The following is a 24,943-nucleotide window of genomic DNA, read 5'->3' on the forward strand; positions in this document are numbered from 1 at the left end:
CCTTCAGGACTTGCTGCTTCCATTCTCTGCTTCTAACTATAACAAGAAAGAGGCTGCCTCTGCTACACAAACTTCATAACTAATGAGCGATCAGGCTATTTTTGAAGCTAGGGGCTCTTTCTGAAATCCCGTAATAACTGATGGACTTCTCAGTGCCTTGCGTAAATAGTTCCATGGTTTATGATCTGCGAATCCTCAGGTTAGGATGGGCCTGCTCTCACCAGCTGATGGTGGGACCTCCTCTATAATATCCAAGATTATATTCTAAACCTACATTTCACAATATACAGCAACTACCTAAAAGTGATCCATTTCAGTTGTTTTATTTTTTTCATGTATCTTTAAGGGGACAAGCACATACTTGGACACATTTGCACACTGTGACCAATAGTAAATGAAATTAAAAACTAATGAAGGGAGGAAACTCGCCACTGTAAAATTTAAATTAAAAATGCAGGAGCACAAATCACATTAGGGCACCCTTTTGCTTTTTAATTTGAGACTCAAGAATGCCATCCACCCCCAAAATAGCCATATCTAAGATAATCAAGATTCTACCAGGAAACTATTTGAGCATAAACTTCTGTGGCAGGAACTTGATGAGTTCAGCAAAGAGACAGGAAGAGCTTCATCTCTCCTGTTGTCACAGTAAATGCTGAGCTTCCTCTGTGGGCCAGCTACCCCGAGATGAAGGGCTAGAAGGCTCCCTCGTGACAGCAGGCTGGGGAACAGCTAATAATAGATGTAGATGGAACTCAAAGCGTGCCCAGACATCTTGGGAGGATGGAATCAGGTAACAAAGGTGAAGGGGACAGGGTGGAGAGGTAGTCTACTATGTTATGACACTCCCGTGAGATGAAGAAAGTGTGCTTATACGAGTAACACTCTCAAAACAAGGGATAGGAACACACTGTATGAGTTTTCCCGGGATAATCTTTTCTATACACTCCAGATAAAAGGGGATTAAGTGAAATATGCTAATATGTGTAAGCTATGCACTATCACGTAGGAGGCTGAACAATACCCCTCTAAGGACGTCTGTGACTTCAATCTCTGGTAATGTGAATAAAGTACTTTACATGGTGAAGGGAATTTGGAGATGTGATGGTTCACAACCCTGAGATGGAAGATGATCCTGCAGTATCCAAATGGGTCCACCTGGGATATATGGTTCTGTAACACTGGGCAGCCTTCCCTACTTGGATCCGGTCAGAGAGATATGTATGTACAGATGAATGATCAAGGAGATACGGCAGAGTGGGACTGGCTTTTTGAGGCTGGATAAAAGAGGTCACACGGCAAGAAATGAGGGTGGCTTCTTTTGGAACGTGATGGACTCTGGCCGTGAGTCTCAGAAAGATATACATCCCCCATTGCATCCCCTCGCCCAGGTGAACCCAGTAAAACCTGTGCAAGAGCTATGGCGAAATAACCATTAGGTAAAATGTTGGTGCTTTTACAAGTCAAGCAGGTGGCGACTTGTTAGCTCAATGACAGGGAACCCTACACCACCAAACTCTTTCACAGGCTTCCTGCAACCATGAAAATGGCATAAATGGAAGCTGCTTGCCTAGCTCTGAAAGTCAGTGTTTAACTGACAGACTAACTTCTCCTCCATTGGACTTACCTCTAAAATACATTAGAGCTGGAAGATAAAAGACCACCCTGTGCCAGCATGCCTTTAAAGAAGTGCACGCTAAGCACATTTAAAACAGCCGCCAAACCCACGGCTCTCATAATGCCAGCAAAAAACAGCATCCTTTATCCAAAATTTCTTGAACTTGAGTGGAAGCAACAGTTGTCCCAACTGTCTCCAACCTCTCAACATGGTCTTCCCACAAACCTGAGTTCTGAAGTGCCTCTGAGTTGAGTTTGACGCTAGACAGTGGCATACGTGTAAAGTAACTCAAACCCAAATTGCTAGCTAAAGCTGTGCTGTTGATGGACCATGCAGCATCCGTCCACACACCTTTAGTCCCAGCACTCGGGAGGCAGAGGCAGGCAGATCTATGTGAGTTCGAGGCCAGCCTGGTCTACAAAGCTACACAGAGAAACCTAGTCTCGGGAAAAAAATAAATAAAAACCACATAAGGAAGAGCAGAGTTGAAGGTTCTCCTTACCACTTTACAGCAAAGGGGCCAAAACCACCACATCAAAGCGATGCCCAAGAGCAGCAACAACACCAAAATAGCTATGATGGCTGCGATCCCGTTAGACTGCAGAGGGAAAAGTAAACAGAGTAACAGTTAAGGTCAAACCCCACATGTTATTCATTCTATTAAGGAAGCAGGAAAAAAAAAAGAGCACAAAAGGCAAAACCATGTCAGAACAAAATTATGTTACATTCTTTTAAACTTTATTAATTCCTTTTGATTTCACTTAATGTATGTCAGGTTGTTTTAAGATGGTCGATAATGGAGTGTCTTCCAACATGCTTCAGACTGATTTAAATGTGTCTTAAAAGACTGCGAGAACCACAATTTTTGAGGATTAAACAGATGGTCCCTTAGGGACTTTTGTGCTTAAGCAACAATTATGTTGGTTTAAGCTCGATGTCTTCCAGGAAGAATTTCCCCAGGTTTTTTGATGATGCAGCAGCAATTACTTTTACACACTTGGAGGGTGAAGAAGACACAAACCACTGGTCGATAAGGAAAACACAATGGATGTTTCTTTGTATGCATCAATGGAAATGCGGCCTAATGAATCCTTACTTCTGGTCATGGTTCACATGAGACTCTGGCAAGACCTTCACTGTCTGACTGCCAGGTTCCTCCACCCTTTAGGCATCTGCTCTGAGATCTGCCTATAATCTTCACTGCAGAAACCACTGATCCATCCTTTAGATCTCTCATATAATCTAAGGCTAAGTTCTTCCAGTAGCAGCCCTTGCTAGTATTCCATAACTACAAAGTTTAGACAACAAATTTAGACAGAATTTCTCTAGGTTTTAATTGTAGCATTTTTACAATGGGATTAATTATGATCTTTGGATGTTTTAATTTCATTTTTTCTGTCATGAATGTATGTCTCCCAGGAAACCAAAGGCCAATCCCATCAGTTTACTACTTAACGTTTACAAACTCTGTACCAAGAAAAAGAACTCCAAAGCAATTAAGACTCCACAGGACTCAGATGTCAGAAAGAACATAGACACTATCACTTTTTCGATGAGTTTGGAGGAAACTTGTGTCTCTGCCAAAGCCACCTTCTCTGGGATTCCTAGGGAAACTGTTTCAGTTGGTTGTCAACCACGGGTTTTGTTTGTTTTAAAAGAGAACGAACTCAGAGAAGACAAAGAGAAAGAAATACTGTCTTCTTCAAGCTAGCAGAAGACCATCAGAGTGTGGATCAGGAAAACACAGAAAGCTCATGATCTTTCCTCACAGGCTGCACACACAAAGTGAATCAGGCCACCCTCAGGTGCATCTACAATAAGTACAAAGGCAGGCGAACGGGAACACGCAGGGAAAGCACGTCCTAGAAGGACAAGTGAAGCTGTAGCCTACACCAAGAGAATCACATGCATTCCTCACCGTGAACTGCAGGGTCTTGTGGAAATACTCCCCACGCCCACCCAGACCCAGCAACTCACAAAAATGCTGTGGGATTGTGCTATATGACTTCACAAAGAGGTCTGCAGACATCTGGACATCTGATTCGCCCTTTTCCTAGCATTTACACCCTGTTTTCACAAAAGAGGAAACACAATCAAAGGCCGTGCATCTGCTGAAAGTGAGTGGCCAGTTTGGGCACTTAAAAGTCTTAATCTTTTTTCCCCCTCTATTAGTAAGGCTACAAAAGCAAAGCTTCCCCGCAATGGAAATAGACAGTTAGTGTGGCGACACTGGCATCACAAGTGATTCCATAGACTGTCTCCGAAACTTAAAACTAGAACACATACATCCTGGAGAACTCCGAGTCTCACTTTGCTTTGTCTCAGCCATGTATGATGGGAATAGGATCGAGGGAAGCAACGAATTAAGGCTACCCAACCTTACTCTGTACATCTGTCAGTCCTCATCCCAGACACTAGCTCGGCTCATTGTATAGGAATCCCAGGCTTCCCACTTCCTTTGTTTTTGTTGTCAGAGCTATCATCAGAGCATAGAACAGTCAGCGAGGAAAAGGAAATACTTTCATTGTTTGCTTATTTCATAAACAGATTAAGAAGAAGCCACACATGGAAACCACATTCCTAAGAATGGACAGTATGGTGTAGACCTAGAAGCCAGATGAGGAAGAGTATGACACCAGGTCTAATTACTCCTAGATTTGTGCCACAATCACAAACCAATAGTTTCTTGCTCTTACTCAGAAACTCTCTCTCTTTAAACAGACCTCAGGATGAAAAATCCTCATAAATACTCAACGCATAAATGCCATTTTTTTCTTGAGCTAAATGAATTCAATATACATGACATGAATCTAAAAATATTTTTCCATTCATCTAAACCATACTTGATGAGCCACTACTCTATACTGGGCTGTTAAGTGGGTGCCATTTAACATATCAGACACATCCCCATGTGGCCCATGGGTAACACAGATGGAGCTGGAACAAATGATGACAAAAGTGGGAACTGAGGGAGAAAACTCAACAGAAGCATGGGAAATCTGGCGGGTAATCCTCAAAGAGATGTAAAGGGGGTGGGGGGAAGGGGAGCAGTGTGCAGGCATAACAAAAGAGAGACCACCGTGGCTGGAGTGTAGAGTCGAAGAGAATGGGTGGCACATAAAGAGACTCAAGAAGCCAAAGGCAAACCTCTGAAAATCTGAGTTCGGGTTCTCCGACAAAAATTATGTGGGGTTTGCATTGCTGAAGAATCCTAAAATCACCCTGTAAAGCACTAACACTTGTATAGCTAGGGGCTTCCATAACTCTGCCAGTGAGGGACAATGGCACTCATACACACCTGTCGCTCATCAGGGAACTCCTCATATTCCACCATAACTAGTCATCCTTCTGGATCCTCAAGGATAAAAGGAGGGGGGAGAGGAAGTATTCTAAATAATCTATATCTCTCTCTTAGTCTCACAAATCACAATTAAGCTGTTTAGACAGAGTAAGGGCTGTAACTTTAAATATATGGAAATCTGACCTCTTCTGAATCATCTCCACCATCACCACAAAAGGTCTGCTTCCTTTCCATGCTTCTTAGATTATGGAAATGCTAATAGAATTGGTGTCCATATTTTTATTTTTGTCCATTTCCACGCAGTGGCCATGGAGAGTCCCTGTTAAGCATTAAGTGTGTAGCACTGTTTAAACTTCTTCTTCGAACCAGGGGAAAACACTCTCATCCTCACAGTAGCTCACACAGCATCAAATGTCCTGCACCTGTAGCTCACACAGCATCAAATGTCCTGCACCTGTAGCTCACACAGCATCAAATGTCCTGCACCTGTAGCTCACACAGCATCAAATGTGCTGCACCCCGTCCATCACTGTTGCTGCTGCATGCAGTTTTCCCGGCATGTCTCCACTCAGCATTGTCCACTGACTCTTCTTTAGGAAGTGCTCTCACTGTCGGGCCCGTCTGCACAGGGCCTTCTTATAACATGTGGTCTAGAGGACTCATCTTTCAGGCCATGGCTCAAATGTCACTTTCTCAACGAGAGTCGTGGACCCCCATGTAAGGTTAATATTTCCATCTCCGACTGTTCCCCACATCTGACGCGCCCCAATGTTCTTTTTTAACATCTTATTCGTCAACAACCTCCGGGAACATAACTCTCCTGAGAACTGGCCAGGCTCAGATAAAATGGCCCTATATATTCAATATCTGTGAGCACCGGGTGAGTCATTCCTCCTTAGTGTCCCTGCACATGGAGCTAGGTTTAGGCTGTAGGGCAGAAATGAAGATCTGTTTCCCTGCCTGCCAGGAAGAATGATTCTTTGGGGGGGGGGTGAGGAAGGGGAAGAAAGATGTAGGCAGTGTCTTTTCAGAGTGCTGAGCGCTAGGCAACTCACTATGCAGCCCAAATATTTGTAACCTCAATCAGCCACATCCTGAGAAACCAGAAAACCAAAAATTAAAACATCACAAAGCCTCTCAGTTGTGAAAAAAAATGCTATTTACAAAACGGAAAGAAATGTTAATTCAAATTATCCAGAGAGTTCAAAGGACTCAAAAAGCCACGCGGGGGCTTCATTTTTCCCTGCAACATTGTCTTACAGTGAGAACCAGGGTATTTATGAAGAGATGACGTTTTATGTCCCCTGGATTAACAGATAAAAATAAATTAAAAACCATGATATAAGAAAATATTAAGCTTGCTATTCTGGTATTTGTTTGTGTGTGTGTGTGTGTGTGTGTGTGTGTGTGTGTGTGTGTGCATGTACATGCATGCACGTATATGTGTGTGTACATATAAAATAATAGCCATGTAGAAAATCTATTTTAGAGCATCCTGTTTCCTGTTCAACAATCTATCATCAAAACTTTCTATCGATATACAAAATTAACTACAGTGAAAAAGAAACTATCTCTATGGAGTTTATGCTTTAAAGCACTGTATTTTAGATGATGCAAATAAATAACTCAATGAAATATAGTTTCAAACTCAGCTATTACCACACTCTCAGAATGAGATTCCTTACTTACATTAGAAAGCACGGACAGTATCTATGTGCACAAAGTGATGATATCACCTATTAAGGTGCACTATGATTTCAAAATCTGATCAACGTCTTAGATATTAAATTTTATATTCATAATAAAAACATTTCCATATTTAATCTCCTAAAAAAGAATACTTCATTTCTATTCTCTTACTTTATGTTGATCTAACATACAATACGACTGTGGGATTTTATGAATATTAAAATCTAATGTAAAATACTTAGAAATCCATTAAAAGAGATCAAAACAGAAATAAAATAAAATAAATTCTATAAAAACGTTTCATTGCCGTGTTGTCGCGTTTGCTCTGTGGATTCCTTGCTGTAATAACCAGTACAGAGACTCCCTAGGTTACTATCTCATGATAACACTATTTCTGAAGGTAATTAGCGTTCTACTCACACATTCTGTAGCTGTGACTGTTAGCGATCTTGAGACAGCAGACTTCCCATCATTAAAGCTGATTGAAACTTCAAGAGTTCTACAAAAAGAGTGAAGAAAGAACAATTAAAAGTCAACCAGGAGATGCTGATAACGTAATTTTTACCACAGGTTTTCTTTTTTTCCTTTTATTTTTCGAGACAGGGTTTCTCTGTAGCTTTGGAGGTTGTCTTGGAACTGACTCTGTAGGCCAGGCTGGCCTCAAACTCACAGAGATCTGTCTACCTCTGCCTCCCAAGTCCTGGCATTAAAGGCATGAGCCACCAACATCCGACCTACCACAGCTTTTTAAAGCATCAATACTTTCACAGTTTTACTGCTGGGGTCCAGGAATCAAAATGCTAATTAATTGCTTTGACAAAAGTATTGAATCTAGGCTTCTCCCTGATTTCTAACCCTTTCCATCATACCCCCAGGGCAAGAGGAAATGATGCCATGAAAGTCCTTATGGTGCACCTTCCCTCAACATGATTAACATGGTTCCAATCCACACAGGGACAGAGCCAAAGAGAAAGCAAATATTGCTGAAGTCAAGACCTTATTCATAACTCATAAATACTCCTGTCAGAGTATTTCTTCTAATACACCCACTTCAAAAAACCATTCCTTAAGAAGAAAATAGTTTACTTAAAACCAGAAAAAGGGGACTTTTGAATTTAATTTAGTTTTGCACTATTTTAAAAGAGAATGCCAAGTAGCCTATTTTTTGAAGTTAGACCAAATTCCTTATTCTGCAGAACTTGGTGTTTGTTTTCTTTTGTTATCATGACTAATCATAACAGACTCCAAAAGAATCTTTCCTAATTCCCAATTCTCCTCCTTTCATGAGCGAAGTCATATGATAGGGCAGACATGGTTCTTCTATTTGGAGAAAAGCTTATTTTTATGTATACTAATATATTCTTGTCAATGTAATCTTACTCACTCCACTTAAAGAGGTCAGTAGAACCGACTGGAGTTGTTTATAAGTCAGCATAGAGTCCGGCAGAAGCATTCACAATTTTAGCACTTAGTGAAGTGAAATAAGAACTCAAGAGGAGATCTACAAGGATAACACCAACTGGCAAACTAAGCAATAGCAGAGAGACTACATTAATAGCCCCTACCTAATGATAAGGTTGATGACTACCTTTATGCCATCCTGGAACCTTCATCCAGTGACTGATGAAAGCAGAGACAGATACCCACAGCTAAATACTGAACTGACCCCCTGGAACCTAATGACAGAGATGAGGAGTGATGAGCAAAGGGGTCTAGACCGGGCTGGTGAAACCCACAAAGATAGCTGACTGGACAAGGAGGAGCTCTTGAACCCCAGACTGATGGCTAAGAGGCCAACAGGGGACTGATCCACACTCCAAGAATGTAGTGTCAGTGAGGAGGCCTCATAAATCTCTGGGGCCTTGGGTAGTAGAGTAGTGTTCACCATGGCATAGGAATGAACTTTGGGAGCCCACTCCACATGGAGGGATGCTTTCTCAGCCTGGACACATGGGGAAGGGCCTAGATCCTACTCTGGACAAAATGACAGACTCTGGAGATCCCCCAAGGAGGGCCTCACCCTCCCTGGAGAATACTGTGGGGATTGGGCTGGGGGCTTGGGGGAGCTGGTGGAGGGAAAAGAGAGGAGGGGTGGGAGAGGGAGCTGGGATTGACATGTGAAGCATTCATGTTTCTAATTTAAATAAAAACATATATTGAGAAAAATAAATAAATCATATTTTAACCCTTACAAAAAAAGAACACAAGATGAAATTTGAAAATTAAGGTCATGCCTTCTTGTAGAAGAAACACATGCTGAGACCTTAATTATAAAAAGTAACTATTTATCCTCAAACAATATTCTATATAATATGACCAGTGTTGAGTAAAAGTGGAACAAGACTGTTTACACAGACATGAAGATATACCCAAAGCTTTTTTTTACACATGGCCTTCATGAAACAATAACATGCACATATTGGCAGCAAGATCCACACAGTACAGTCAATAACAACACTAATAAACTGAGTTCTTCCCATCAGCCAGAAACATTAATACATCTCATTTAATTCTCACAGTTGTCCACTGGCATTGTTTCCATTCTGTGAGTCAAGAAACTGAACTTTCCAGAAGGCACCTCATCAAAAGATTAGACCTCTCTGACTTTGTAATCCAGGAATCTTCACTTCTATACCATACTATCCCCCTAGTTCTCCACACATATTTTAGGCACTTTTTTTAAATGTATCTCATAGACATTTGCCTAGGATTACTTCTCCAGATTTTTCTATAATCGTATTTTTTCATGGCTAACTCCAGCACCGTTTTTCTAAAACAAGACATTTATTCTTGAATATATGTTTATGAATATTTATAATTTTTGGAAAATAATTCCAAAAGTCTTGCAAACATGAAAAACACAGCTGCTTCCGCTTTTGAATTCTGTTGTTCCTTTAGAGACAATCCTTAAATTCCTGGTATGGTATGGCACTGTCACTAATCGAATGACTGCCCCAAGCACAAAGGTAGTCAAAGGCCAAACTCCAGCCTAATGCCAAGGAGCTTTGCTTGTCAAAAGACTGCAGTCCACATAGTAAATGTTTTCTGTCACATGTTCTGTCCCTTCTCTTAATTCCAATACATTGCTCACTCCTATCCCTATATAAATCCTACTCCTGATTAGAACACCACTAACAATGGAATTCAGATTCTTGGTTATGAGATCCAATTATGGGCAGAAACATATTAAATAAATACTGTGTACTTAATTCCAGATACAAATAGGAGACAATAAGACAAGTTTATTTTTATTTGTCCAAATGTGAACACAACTTGCAAAAGCAGGCATATTTATGACCTGAGTTGGGCAATCTAGAGTCCCAAGCGTGGGCTTATGTCAATCTAATATTAATATTCTATTCCCTGTCTATAAAGGTGTGGAAATCATACCTATGCCAGAGTTGCTCCAGAAAGGGAACTTCACAGAATACATAAATGTTCCTCACAGTGTGTGAAACCCAGGAACTCTGTGAAGTTTTGTTATAGCCAGTAATTTATTAGAAGAACTTTCAGACCTGATGGCAGGGAAACTTCCAGAAACTCACAAGGATAACCCCAGCTAGCACCCCTAGCAATAGTGGAAAGGGTGCCTGAACTGGCCTTCTATAATCAAACTGGCAACTACCCTAATTGTCACCATAAAGCCTTCATCAAATAACTGATGGAAGCAGATGCAGAGATTCACAGCCAAATACTGGGTCGAGATCCAGGAGCCCAGTTGAAGAGAGAGAAGTGAGATTATATGATCAAGGGGAGTCAAGATCATGACAGAGAACCCCACAGAAACAGCTGACTCAAGATTGTGTGCACTCACAGACTCTGGACTGATAGCTAGGGAGCTTTCATGGAACTGAACTAGACCCTCTGTATCTGAGTGACAGTTGTGTAGCTTGATCTGTTTGTGGGCCCCTAGCAGTGGGAGATGTACCTGTCCTAGATTCATGAATGGGCTCTCTGGAACCTACTCCCTATAGTGGGATGCTTTGCCTAGCCTTGATGCAAGAGGAAGGAGCCTGGTCCTGTCTCAACTTGATATACCATGCTGTGTTGACGCCCATGGGAGGCCTTACCCCTTCTTGAATGGAGACAGAGAAGTGGATAGAAGTTGGTAGAAGGGAAGTGGAGGGAGGGATATGGAGGAGAGCAGGGAGGGAAAACTGTGGTTGGTATGTAAAATAAACAATTTATAAAAGATACATCTGAACTGAAAACAAGAAGAAAAATAAATAAATATTGGAGGAAAGACAGGAATTTCAGAATATCACTATGCATATTACAGCCACTCTAAAAGCTATCATAGAGAATATAGAATAGATAACCAGAATTAGACAGATATGCAAGACGTTTGCCCAAAGAATTGCTATTCTACTGACATAAAAACATAGACAGCCAAATTGCTCAAAATTTCCTCCTAATTTCTTGTAGACTTGTGTAAGAAAAGTTTGCAGCTCTATTTCCTGTTATGACATTTCATTAAACCCAACATTATAGCTATGCTGAATTGTGATTGTATATCCATATACATTTGCTATAAAAGAAGCACAGCCAAAACTGGAATTTGTTTTGTGTGACTGCAATCACAAAATAATATGACTGCAATAACAAAACCAGTCACAATGTAACTGAATGGTATATACACAAGAATACACAGTGGAATGTGACTGGCATCATATGAAATAGATATGAGCACTGGTATTCATTAGGACCATGGAGGAGGACAGATAATTCATTCTTGGGGTGAACAAAGTGAGGATAGTCACCTATAGAACAAACCCTAAAGAACAATCAGGAGCTCAAAAGTAAGACCAAAAGAAAAAACAAAAGGAATCCCTGAAGATGGAGAACCTGACAGGCTGAAAGACAAGAGAGGCAGAGGACAGTACAACAAGAAGCCATTCCATATGCCAGCAACACAGTGCAAAAGAGTGGGGAGGCAGCGTTGGGCTGAAAATGGTAGTAGAAGGGATGACTGCAAGGTTTCAGCGATCTGTAAGTTTTCTGAAAAGAGAATGAGCATCACAAAATCACGGTGATAATTGTGTTTTTAAAATGTCACTGTTGTCAATGTTTCTGAGTGTAAGGCACACACCTGAAGAATATATTTCTAGAGTAGAAAGAGCAGTTACAAAAGTCCCAGTCTGTTTCAGATAAAAATCCAAAGGGAAACTGAACTAAAATAGTGACAGCAAGGACTTATGAAAATAAAAACTGAGAGATCTTAAGCCATAATTAAAAGGCTATGGACATTCACAGAATGTAGGAAGCAAGGAAGACAGAAAGAAGATGATTTTCATATTTCTCTGTTAGCAGTTGGTGCATGGTCTTGTGTAGGGAACACAGGAGAAGGACCAAGCATGAGTTCTTTGTAGCCTCCAAGTTTAACTTCCCTGCAGAAAAGTCAGGTAGACACTGAAAAGTGGATTATGAGAAACAGAATTACAGGGGAAGGTGGGATCTTGCCTGGAGACTTGAAGTTGGTCAGCAAGAAAGGAAGCTTTTGAGAAGATGAGTTTATAGGTCAGGAATCCAACCATGATGAAAACTGACAGTTAAGAGACTCAAAGAACAATAGGAGACTGGTGTAACATCTGAAGAAAGATTGAAACCATGAAGTCCTGAAAATGTGGAGATGTTCTAGGAGTGGCCATCATTCAGATGATGCAAGGAGATGAGGCTGAAAATGCAACTTGTTTGACTCTCTTGACCATAAAGAGAACTAGAGTGCTTAGTCCTTTTTCTAGACATTCTAGAACCATTCTTAAAACAGTTTTTCAAAATAAAAAGACAAAAGAAATCTTTATAACGTATCACAATATGAAGATTTTTGAAGTATATGTTCATGGTTCCTGGTACTCAATTAATAGGTGATAAAGCAAAATTCAAGCACACTAAATTATTCTACAAGAGAAATTACTAAATTGTGGTCTGCATACTATTGACCAAATAAGATCAATTAGCCCTCATAGTCACGGTGCCTTAATACACCTACAGATACATGAGTATTCCAAAATAGGAGGAGGAGGTCTCAATGCTATATGTCAAAGCCATGGTGACCTACTTGAAATGTGTGCATTTACTCCCAACTTTATATATAAATATATATTCTGTAAAAGATTTCTGTTTTATGATCCATTAAAGATTTTTTTAAAGTAAGTGAAACTGTTAAAGACATTTTCTGGAAGCACTAAATAATTTATCTCCAACTTGCACATACTGAAAATTAAACGCACAACCACTCAAAAAGTTACTAAAATGTGTTGACTTCAGATATTTTGAAAGCAAGAATTACTTTTAATACTTGGCAGAGTGTTCTTTGGGTTAGATTTGTGAAGGATAAAGATTTTAAGTTCAAAAGAGAGGTTTCAGGATTGTGAGAAGTTCAAAGTAGTTTTATCTGTGGGTACAAAGGTAAATTAATCCTTGTCTACCTGTGCTCTTTAAAGATACTAAAGGAATCTTTTATTTAATAATTTCTTTTTATGATACCAAGATATATGTATATAACCAAAAAAAAAAAAAGAAGAAAACCACAGCTGACAAGATTGACAGCTGAAAGGAGAAGGCAGTACTTATTCAGAGATATATGATATCTAAATGTACCTTAAGTGCCTCCAGGGTTACACTAACAACAGCTCCAGATACTCAGGAAAGAAATACAGTGCTGAGCAAGTGAGTATGAATGCTGACTGGTATAATCAGAACACAGTATGGAAAAAATGGTGCATGTTTCATGATGGGAGAGGATTACAGTAACTGAGTTATGTCTTCAGCTTTAACTTATGTCAATAAGATTCTAATAGTAACAATTCTAATAAAGGCATAACTGACACCCTGTTACCCAGGGTTGCAAATTAAATCAAGTCTCATTTCTTACAAGAAAGAAGAGGTTGAATGAATAATGTTTGTATCACTTGATGATGGGGAAAGTCCTTCTGTGGATATGTTGTCTTATTGGTTGATAAATAAAGCACTTTTGGCCAATAGGGAGGCAAGGTGGGTGGGACTAGGAGTCGAGGAGGATTCTGGGAAATGTAGGCAAGAGTAGAGTCGCCATTTGATCCCGGGAGGAGAGGGCACAAGTCTGGCATTCTCGGTAAGATAAGACATTATAAAAATATATATTAGTAATTATGGGTTAATAATTAAGTCAGAGCTAGCCATTAAGAAACCATAGCAAATGGCCAACAGCTTCATAATTAATATAGTGTCTCATGTGTTATTTGGGTGCAGAGACAGCGGCAGAACCCAGGCAGGGGAAAGAATACACATTACTACCTGCTGCCAACACAAAGACTCTAGGGACTGCACAGATATAGATACACACCACACACACACACACACACACACACACACACACACACACACACAAACACACACACACAGGTATATTTTTGCAAATGAAAGAAAAGCTTTGTAAAAAGCAAAATTCAGCCAACTCAGGGAAAAAATAGAATTAGTCAATTGGATGCCAGACAAAATAAATTAGCCCTACTATCAAAAACTACAATGTTCAGGAAAAATTTTTAATCAGTTACCAAGTCCAGCTCTCATTCCAAGTCACCTCCCTCGAATGACCCAGCATCCTGTATCAGATTCTTGAAGTCAACTACATCCACCATTTCTAACTCCACATACTCTGCTAGTGGGTTTCTACACTGACTTTTAAAAGAATTAATGCTATCACTTTCGTCTGATTTAGATATTTATTTCATATTTGCCAGAAGATTCTGGCCAATGTTTCTGAAATCACATTTAACTATACCATATACCTCCTTAAGTCATCTCTATCGAGCAAGCTGTAGATTGAGGCTCTGCTCTGTTCCATTCTGTTTTTCTTTCTTCACAATGTGTTTATGTATGTTTACCCAAATTTTCTGTTCTTATTATCAAATTACAGGTTTGAGGTCTCGAATACCTCCCAGAGCAACTATTTTCTCACAGAACAAGGTCCAGAGAACTAGCTCTGTATTACAAGCATGTGTGATGACCACATAGCATACCTGGAGTCTGCTACCCTGAAATGGAGATCAATCACAGAACTCTTAGGAGGCCATCCTATTTAAACTCAAAAAAAAGGCATCTCGCTACAAATGAGCAACTGACACAAATTAACTAAATAATCTGCCAAAATTTTTGCTAAGACAATGCTCATAAGTATATGAAGCTTCAAAAGGAAAGCCTGTCCAATGAGAAGGATAGTTACATCCATTCTTACTGTCTTTCATGAGTCCTACGAATTTGTTCCTCTTAGTCAAAAATGTGTATCAAGTAAACTTAGTAAACACTGATCTCTTTCAAAGAAAGTTGTTCAAAGCCCCATTCTATGTCTGCTTAGCAGTGTTATTCCTAAATAGGACCTGCACAGATATTTTTAATTTCTTTGTTCTGAAACTTGTTTATTAATTTGCTATTTGACAGCTTCACATTTACATATAACGCATTCTGATGAGTGCCATCTTATGCCCCCCACACACACCTCAACCCTACAAATCCCTTCCCCACATTCAAGTCTTTGTAACTTTTGTTACTTGGTAACATCAGTAATTGAATTTTAGACATTTAGGCTATTCTAATGCAAGTTCTTAGTCCCACCGTCCAGTAAACATCCACCTTGTCCCTCATTTAAATCAAAATCCACAAACACAATTTAAAAAATAACATCACAGAGATGAGAGAAGAACTAATAGAGCAGACTAATGAGCAGAGGAACGTGTCTGTGGACCAGCTCTGAGACTGTGCATCTGTCTGTCTAGGACTACTTCACCAGTACAATGTTAATTATTTAGGTGACAGAACAAGGGGACCCATCGCCACATCTGTCACCTTCACACAGTGAAGCCTTCCTCCACTAATGGGCCAGATGTGTTTATTTGAAACACAGACTAACTAGCTATTTAATGGGTTTGAATCCTTAGCCAAAAGGTAATTAGGCAAACATATTAAGCATCAGTTGCCTTACAAGGCTACACTGTTGCAGTTCTGTTGGTTTTAATTCGATCTCAGAAGAGCCAGTCACCTACAAAAAGTATCCGAAGAGAAGTCAAGGCAAAGGAAACAGTCTAAATCATATGCAATATACTAAGTCGAGCCAATAATGATGCTCCCCGGCACCCAGGATAGTCACAATAGTCCCCAAAAGTTTGCCTCTGTGGTTAGCTAGAATCTCATACCAAAATAAAATGAAATGGTACAAAACCAATTCTTTTAGATGGATCTCCATCCCCAAACATTCTGTACCTGTAAGTAAAATATTAATTAAAAAGGCTAAACAAATGATGGCTTTTTCATATCCAATATTTTATCAGTTTTATAAAATTGCATATCTGAAGTATTTATGTTATCTGCAAAGTATTAAAGAATGACACTAGTTGCTATGGCACACTATTCAAATGGAGAAAGAGTGATACTGAGGCCTAGGAGATAGCAGGTAAAAGAACCTGCTGTGAGCTCGATCCCTGAGGTCCACTTGATGGAAGGAAAACTGTAAGCTGTCCTGTGACTTCCCTATATACCTTGGCAGGTGCTCATGACATTCCCGTAAGGCACACCCACGCATATAGAGATTAAGAAAAATAAAAGTAATTCTTTTAAAATTTAACTGACACCCGGCATATTTTATATGTACATAAATATAAATGTAAATGTGCATGTCACTTCATTTTATGATTACATGATAGAATAGATTAAATTTTCCTCTTTAACCATTCACTTATTTAAAAGTTTCGTGAATTTCTGACCTTGTCAGTGGTATGTCACCCTAAAATAAAGTTCTGACCATTCTTCCTAGACCCACCCTCCTATCAAAAATCAAATTATGTCTTTTACATTTATATACATTCTCTTTGAGTCCATGGAGGAAAATACAGTCTTCATTGTATGAACACTAATTTTGAATTGAGCTGAGAGCTGTCAGTCTTTAATATTCCTAGGCTCTGTGAAAAGATCAGCATTAAGTAATTCCATCGGTTGGATCAGCATTCTGAACTATTACCCTCATTGCTATCAAGGCAGACAACATCTCAAATTTTTGTAATGATTTGCTGCGTTTTAAAGAATACTAGAAAAAATCAGATAGAAATATTGTTATTATTAAAATTATTTGCGCATTGATGATTCAAATAAAAGCCCTTCTATTGAACTAAAGATGTCTTTTAACCAGTTATAATCATGGTTTACAGTCACACAAGAAAATAATGGGTGTAGAATTAACTGAAATGGGAAGTCAATTAAGGTACAAATTAATGAAAGCATATGCTAAGTCATATGTACCATGAGCCACACTGCACTTGCTTTTATCTTTCATGTTTATTAAATTTCATAGCAAACGTTGAAAATCTTACTTTGGCACTCTGTGTGTGTCCATGAGTATATACACTCAGTATTCGAAAGCTCAAAATAATGGGTGTGGCTCTGGTGATCTGCAGGCTTTACCAATAATTCCCTAACTCATTCATGCAGTTTTAGATTATATTTAATCAATAACCACAAATAAGTTAAGGTAAATATTAACATCTTCAACCTACTGAGATTAGAGTTTCAGTATTAATTTATAATTTAAAATTCACTCTGTGCAGTGTGGGAGGTATTGAGACCCTTGTGATAAGCACAAGGGGAAAAAGGAATGTTAAACACACAAGGCTGTTCCTTCAAAGGATGGGATGCATAACCTGTTATCCTCCCAGAAAGTTGGGAACAGACCCAGTTAATAGTCTGGTATTCTTTTGCATTATCTCTGTGGCTAAGACCACACCAGATTCTCCCCCAAGACCCTTATTGTGAGCTTTATGGAAGGTGTCACATCTACTTTACAAAGAGTGTCAACATAGTCACATCTTAAGGTTTCTTGAGCACATGGGACTGAGTAATCATCACCAGGAAAGTTTTAACGAAATTGTGCTGTGCTTAAATGTGCCTAAAATAGGCCACTCAAAGTCAGACTCCTAAAGTTTGAAACAGCACGAGCTACATAGTCATGTTGAACCAAACTGCCTGCTTGTCTCTCATGGATCTGTATTCTGCTGGCCATCGTGGCTGCAGAGACCCACAGAGCACAGTAAAAATTATTCATAATAAATTTAACAATCTGCCCGGTTTGGTGGAAGATAAACGCAGGAGGACCAGGAGTTCAAAGCCACCCTCAGCTACTTAGTAAATTTGAGGTGGCCCTAGGCTACAAGACACCTTGTTCTCAAAAGACAAAATAAACAAACAAAACTAAAAGTGTGTAATTGTCATCTTATACTAATTCATTGCATTGTTTTTGGTTTGGTTTGGGTGTCATTTGTTTTTAATCTATGCAGAAAGCCTTTTATGAGGAGTAAGGACAGAGAGAGAGGAGGGAAAGGGAAGATAGAAAGGGGAGGGGAGGGGAACTGAGGGGAGGGGAGGTAAGGGGAGGGGAGGGGAGGTAAGGGGAGGGGAGGGGAGGTGAGGGGAGGGGAGGGGAGGGGACGGCAGGAGAGGGGAGGGGAGGGGAGGGGAGGGGAGAGGAGAGGAGAGGAGAGGAGAGGAGAGGAGAGGAGAGGAGAGGAGAGGAGAGGAGAGGAGAGGAGAGGAGAGGAGAGGAGAGGAGAGGAGAGGAGAGAGGAACCTTGGTAGAGCAGAGCAGAAGAACACCGTTGTTGAGTTGTTTTTGATGAAGTACTTACTCTCCAGCTCTGTTCAGGACAGGTGCAGGACAAAGTATGGAACTGTGTTGAACGAGTACTGGTTTTTCACCTAAAAAATAAAGTGTTGTTTAGTGAATAAAGAGTTGTATATATCTAACACAGCCTCATTTTTTTAAAATGCCAAGCATTCCACAGTGAGAATTCAGTGGGGAATATGAGAATGGTCAGCGGCATTTTTTAAAGTCTACCTAAAGAGGCAAAATAAAGAAGATTGAGAACTGAAGAGTTATAAAACCTTGATACAAAGATACGCTAAATCGTACATGAGTTAGGTTTTTTAGCTGTTACTAGCACACATTGCAGATGCAACTTTTCTCTAGAATGTTTCAAATATCTAATGATAAGTTCAAGAATAAATTAGATATTGTTTCTAAGAAACAGAATTTAGAATGGATGGAAAATGGAAGACTAGTGCCTACGTTGACAAGATATCTATCTCTACACCATATAAGTACATCCTAACAAGCTGGGTGCTTAAACACCCTTGAAGCTTTAGCAGTACGTGTGAAAATTCATCTAGCAATGGGACTACTGACAAAATTTACATAAGCAAAAGGATCATCTCAGAATGTGAGTAATGAAAATACAATTCCACCTCCATCAATTTGAGAGTTTTCAATAAAGTGAATCTTACCAGTATGTATATTATAATCAACTCAAATATGCAACCAAAAGGAGTCATATAAATCTAGCACTTACATACAAATAACTATTGAATAGAAATAGTCTTCCCTGCTCCATTGTGTTATATATTATGAACATGAACCTATATCCAGTAACTGAAGGAAGCAGATGCAGTGACCCACAGCCAAGCACTGAACTGAGCTCCTGGAGTTCAGTTGAAGAGAGGGAGGAGGGATCATATGAACAAGGGGGGGGGGGGGGTCAAGACCACAATGGGGAAAACCACAGAGATAGCTGACCTGAGCTAGTGGGAGCTTGCAGACTATAGACTGACATCTGGGGAACCTGTATGGAACCAAAACAGGCCCCCCCGAATGTAGGCAACAGTTATGTAACTGGATATGTTGTGGGGCATCTCTCAGTGGCACCAGGACCTATCCCAAGGGCATGAGCTGCGTTTTGAAGCCCATTCCTTCTGGTGGGATACCTTGCTCAGCCTTGATACAAGGGGAAGGGGCTTGGTCCTGCTTCAACTTGATATGCAAAACTTTCTGAGCACCCCAAGCAAGGCCTTACCCCCTTTGCGGTGTGGATGGAGAGGGGTGGGTAGGGTGGGAGACAAGAAGCCTGTGAAGGGGAGGGGGAGAACTGGGGTTTTATTTTTTAAAAATTGTGCTTGGACAATAAAGAAAATATGTGGAATCTAAAAACAAGCAACAAAAACAACAAAACCAATATCATTTTGCGCAAACAAACAGTGTTCCTGATACAGAGAAGAAAAAATAATAACCATAGTAACCATGCTGAGATTCTCAACACTATAATTCAATAAGCACACAGTATCTGAGTATGGCCAAACCTATACTAACCAGAGAGTTCAATGCCATCCGAGAAACAGCTAAGTTACAGCTGAATCTCCCTAAAAGCAGTTAAACCAGAGTTCATAAGCTTTAAAGGCCAAAATACCCTGACTGAAAAGAATGTTTTACTAGCAGACCAACACACTCAGGAAACCAAAACCTACTGATGTGATGACTATCATCCAACTCAATTCTAATGAACACTGAAGTCCTAAAAGGCCAAAAGCACAAGAAAAACTAAACATTAACAAAAGAAATTCAAGAAACTGAAAGGTTACTGGATATGAAGTATAAAGCAGAGATGGCAGAAACAATAATGCTAAGGCAACAGGTATGAAGCAGTTCAATATAATTACATTTTAAGGCAAGAGTTGCAAAATGTAACCCTGGACAGAATCACACAATTGATGTCATTAGTTCAAAACCTAGATGCAGGTGCTTCAACTTTCAGCGATGACTGTCCTTAGCTGTTTCACCACAGAAGAGTCATTTTACCCACCACAAACCATCTTGTGAACATGGTGGTTCCTTAGGACAGACTCTAGTGTTTACTAAGTAGTGAACAAATGATGTCACTGATGCTTAACTTATTCTCTGATGAAAAACTGTATCATGGAAGATTTTAATTTAAGGAAGAAAAGAAAGAAAGGAAGGTGCCTGTACTTGGGGACTGCCATGGCAGCTTCTATCCCAGCAGCAGGAGCCAAGGCACCCCAGCATCCTAGTCTCCTGCCCCACCCACTTGACTAAGGCTATCGGGGCCTGTCTCCAGGCAACACTCCTGTGCCTGGTCTACCACTGGGGCTCCCATGCATCCCAGTGGGATCTAAAGTACAGCAGCATCCTAGTCCATTTCTCCACCCACAACACCAGGAAGTGGAGAGCAACCAGAGATTTGGACTTGCTTACACCCACCAGAAAGGAACCCTGGTATCACGCCCACGTTCTGGAACCCACTGCAAGAACGGATGGGAAGGAGACAATATAAAAACACAAGGAGCAACAGAAAAACCAATATGACACTGCCAGAGTCCAGAGACCCTACAGCAGCAAGCCTGGAACACACCAACACAAATGAAGCAGAAGATAATGACATTAAAAACAACTTCATGAAAATTATACAGGCCCTGAAAGAGTATGTGATAAAATCCCTTAAAGAGATGGAAGAAAACACAATGCAAAAAATGCAAGAAATGGAAGAAAAGACAAAGCAAAAATTGCAAGAAACAATTCAAACAGTGCAAGGGCTGAAATCTGAAATAGAAACAATTAAAAAAACACAGTCTAAAGGAATGCTAGAAATAGAAAAGCAGGGGAAATGGTCAGGTACTACAAATGCAAGCATAACTAACAGAATACAAGAGATGGAAGAGAAAATCTCAGGTGTTGAAGATACACTAGAATTAGATTCTCCAACCAAAGAAAATTTTAGTCCAACAAATCCCTAACACGAAATATCCAAGAAATATGGGACACTGTGAAAAGACCAAACCTAAGAATAATAGGTATAGAAGAAGGTGAAGAAACCTACCTCAAAGGGGCAAAAAACATATTCAACAAAACCATGGAAGAAAACTTCCCCAACCTACAGAAAGACATGACAATGAAGGTGCAAGAAGCTTACAGAACACCAAATAGAGTGGACCAAAAAAAACTGCTAAACACACAATAAACAAGACGCCAAAATATCCCCAAAACATAAAGAATAAAGAGAGAATCTAAAGAGCAGCTAGGAAAAAAGGTCAAGTAACATATAAAGGCAAATCTATCAGAATTACACCTGACTTCATAGAAACTATGACAGCCAGAAGGTCCTGGATAGATATTCTACCAGAACACAGATTCCAGCCCAGACTACTATACCCAGCAAAGCTTTCAATCAATATAGATGGAGAAAACAAGATGTTTCATCACAAAACCAGATTTAAACAATACATATACACTAACCTAGCCCTACCGAAAATTCTGGAAGGAAAACTCCAACCCAAAGAAGTTAACTGCAACCAGAAAAACATAGGCAATAATCCCACTTTACCAACAGGCAAAAGGAAAAGAGGTGGAAATCCACATACAATTCCACCACCAACAATCATTCAAAAACAAACAAGAATGAGCTGTTAATGGTCATTAATTTCCCTCAATATTAATGGTCTTAACTGACCCATAAAAAGACACAGGCTAACAGAACGGATTTGAAGACAGAATCCATCCTTCTGCTGCATACAAGAAACACACCTCAGCTTCAAAGACAGACGATAATTCAGAGGTAAGGGTTGGGAAAAGAGTTTCCAATCAAATGAACCCAAGAAACAAGTGGGGGTAGCAATCCTAATATCTAACAAATTAGACTTTAAACTAAAATCAATCAAAAGAGATGAAGAGGGTCACTTCATACTCATCACAGGAGAAATCCACCCAGAAGAAGTCTCAATTCTCAATACCTATGCCCCAAATACAAAGCCATCCACATTTGTAAAAGAAACATTACTAAAATTCAAAGCACATAAAAAACCTCACTCATTCTGGGCGGTGGTGGCGCACGCCTTTAATCCCAGCACTCGGGAGGCAGAGGCAGGCGGATCTCTGTGAGTTCGAGGCCGGGCTGGACCGACAGCCTCCAAAACAATACAGAGAAACCCTGACTCGTAAAACCAAAAAACCAAAAAACAAAAACAAAAAAGCCTCACTCACTTGTAGTGGGAAACTTCAACACCCCGCTGTCACTACTACACAGAAACACAAGACAGAAACTTAACAAGGATACGAAGGATCTAATAGAAGTTATGACCCAATTGGTTTTAACAGACAGCTATAGAACACTCCATCTAAACACAAAACCTTCTCAGCGCCACATGGAACCTTCTCAAAAATCGACCACATACTTGGCAACATAGCAAACCCTCAACAGATACAAATAAATTGGAATAACTCCATGTATCTTAACAGATACATGGAGATACATCTTTAAAGTTACAATTCAACAATGACACAAATCGCAGAGAGCCTGCAAACTCATGGAAATTCAATAATGCACAATTGCACCACTAGTAGGTCAAAGAAGAAATTAAAAAAGAAATTAAAGACTTCCTAGAATTCAAAGAGAATGAAGACACAACATAACCAAACTTATGGGACACTTTGAAAGCAGTGCTAAGATTGCTAAGAGGAAAATTCATAGCACTAAGTGCCCACATGAAGAAATTGGAGAATAGTTACACGAGAGAATTAACAGCACAACTGAAAGCTCTAGAACAAAAGGAAGCAAACTCACCCCCAGAGGAGCAGATACCAGGAAATAATTAAACTGAGGGCTGAAATCAATAAAGTAGAAACTACAAAAACAATACAAAGAATCAATGTAACAAAGAGTTGGTTCTTTGAGAAAATCAACAAGATAAACAACTCTTTATCAAAATTTACCAAACAGTAGAGTATGAACATGCAAATTAACAAAATCAGAAATCAAAAGGGAGACACAATAACGGACAGTGAGGAAATCCAGAGAATCATCAGGTCATATTTTGAAAACAAAATTTGAAAATTTAAAGGAAATGGACAATTTTCTGGATAGATATCACTTACCAAAATTAAATCAAGAACAGATAAGCAATTTAAATAGACCTATAACACCTAAGGAAATAGAAACAGTCATCAAAAGTCTCCCAACAAAAAAAAGCCCAGGGCCACATGGCTTCAGTGCAGAATGTTACCAGAAATTCAAAGAACAGGTTATACCAATTCTCCTCAAAGTATTCCATGCAATAGAAGCAGAAGGGTCTTTGCCAAACTCTTTCTATGAGGCTTCAATAACCTTGATACCCAAGCCACACAAAGACACAACAAAGAAAGAGAACTTCACATCGATATCCCTTATGAACATTGATGCAAAAATACTCAATAAAATAATGGCAAATTGGATCCAAGAACACATCAGAAAACTCATCCACAATGATCAAATAGGCTTCATTCCAGGGATGCAGGGATGGTTCAACATACAAAAATCTATCAATGTAATCCACTATATAAACAAACTGAGAAACAAAATTCGCATGATGATCTCACTAGACACAGAAAAAGCCTTTGACAAAATCCAACACCCATTCATGATAAAGGTCTTGGAGAGATCTGGGATAATAGAAACATACCTAAACATAATAAAAGCTATATACAGCAAACCAACAGCCAACATCAAACTGAACGGAGAGAAACTCAAGGCAATTGCTCTAAAATCAGGAACAAAGCAAGGCTGTCCCCTCTCCCCTTACCTCTTCAATATTGTACTGGAAGTTCTAGCTAGAGCAATGAGACAACAAAAGGAGATCAAGGGGATACAAATTGAAAAGGAAGATTACAATTGCCACAAACAACTTAAAATAAGATTACAATTGCCACAAGCAACATAAAATACCTTGGGGTAACCCTAACCAAACAAATAAAAGACCTGTATCACAAGAACTTTGAGTCTTTAAAGAAAGAAATTAAAGAAGACACCAGAAAAATGGAAAGATTTCCGATGCTCTTGGATAGGTAGGATCAATGTAGTAAAAATGGCAATCCTGCCAATAGCAGTCTACAGACTCAACGCAATCCCCATCAAAATCCCAGCACAATTCTTCACAGACCTTGAAAGAACAATTCTCAACTTTATATGGAAAAACAAGAAAAAAAAAACAGGTTAGAGTACATGTACTCTCTCATATATGGATTTTAGACATAGATCTGGGGAGTGCCAGCCTTCAATCCTATGGCCAGAGAGTCTGGGAAACAGAAACTTTATTTAGTGGCTGATCGAAGAAGAGGCAGACTCCCTTGGTTAAGTACTGAGCTGAACTCAAGAAAGCCAGTAACAGAGAGGGAGGACTGATGATCAAAGGGATTAAGACTGGGCTGGTTTAACCCCCAGAAACAGCTGACCAGACAAAGGTTAACTCTTGAATCCCAGGCATCAGCCTGGGAAGCCAGCATGGGACTGATCAAGACCCCCTGAATCTGGGTGTCAGTGAGGAGGCCTAGGGAATCTATTGAGCCTTGGGCAGCAGATAAGTACCCATCCCAAGTATACACACGGACTTTGGACTCCCATAGAACAATGTGAGGTGCACTCTCACCCGAACTCTTGGGGAAGGGTCTAGGCCCTGCCCTATATGAAATGACAGACTATGCACACCCCCATGGAGGGCCT

General features: G+C 39.8%; 1 protein-coding gene across 1 annotated transcript in view; it reads right to left on the reverse strand.

Annotated features, from left to right (window-relative positions):
* Antxr2 (ANTXR cell adhesion molecule 2) overlaps positions 1-24,943 on the reverse strand; it is a 120,583-nt gene that overhangs the window by 57,465 nt on the left and 38,175 nt on the right. Inside the window, exons 10-12 of the mRNA XM_005068130.4 lie at positions 18,257-18,326; positions 7,029-7,107; positions 2,121-2,216 (exon numbers count right to left, since the gene is read on the reverse strand). Coding sequence (XP_005068187.1) covers positions 2,121-2,216; positions 7,029-7,107; positions 18,257-18,326 — 245 coding nt within the window. The remainder of the gene's footprint in view (positions 1-2,120; positions 2,217-7,028; positions 7,108-18,256; positions 18,327-24,943) is intronic.

Source organism: Mesocricetus auratus, unplaced genomic scaffold (assembly GCF_017639785.1).
Source record: "Mesocricetus auratus isolate SY011 unplaced genomic scaffold, BCM_Maur_2.0 Super-Scaffold_100006, whole genome shotgun sequence".
In the NCBI taxonomy this organism is placed as follows: domain Eukaryota; kingdom Metazoa; phylum Chordata; class Mammalia; order Rodentia; family Cricetidae; genus Mesocricetus; species Mesocricetus auratus.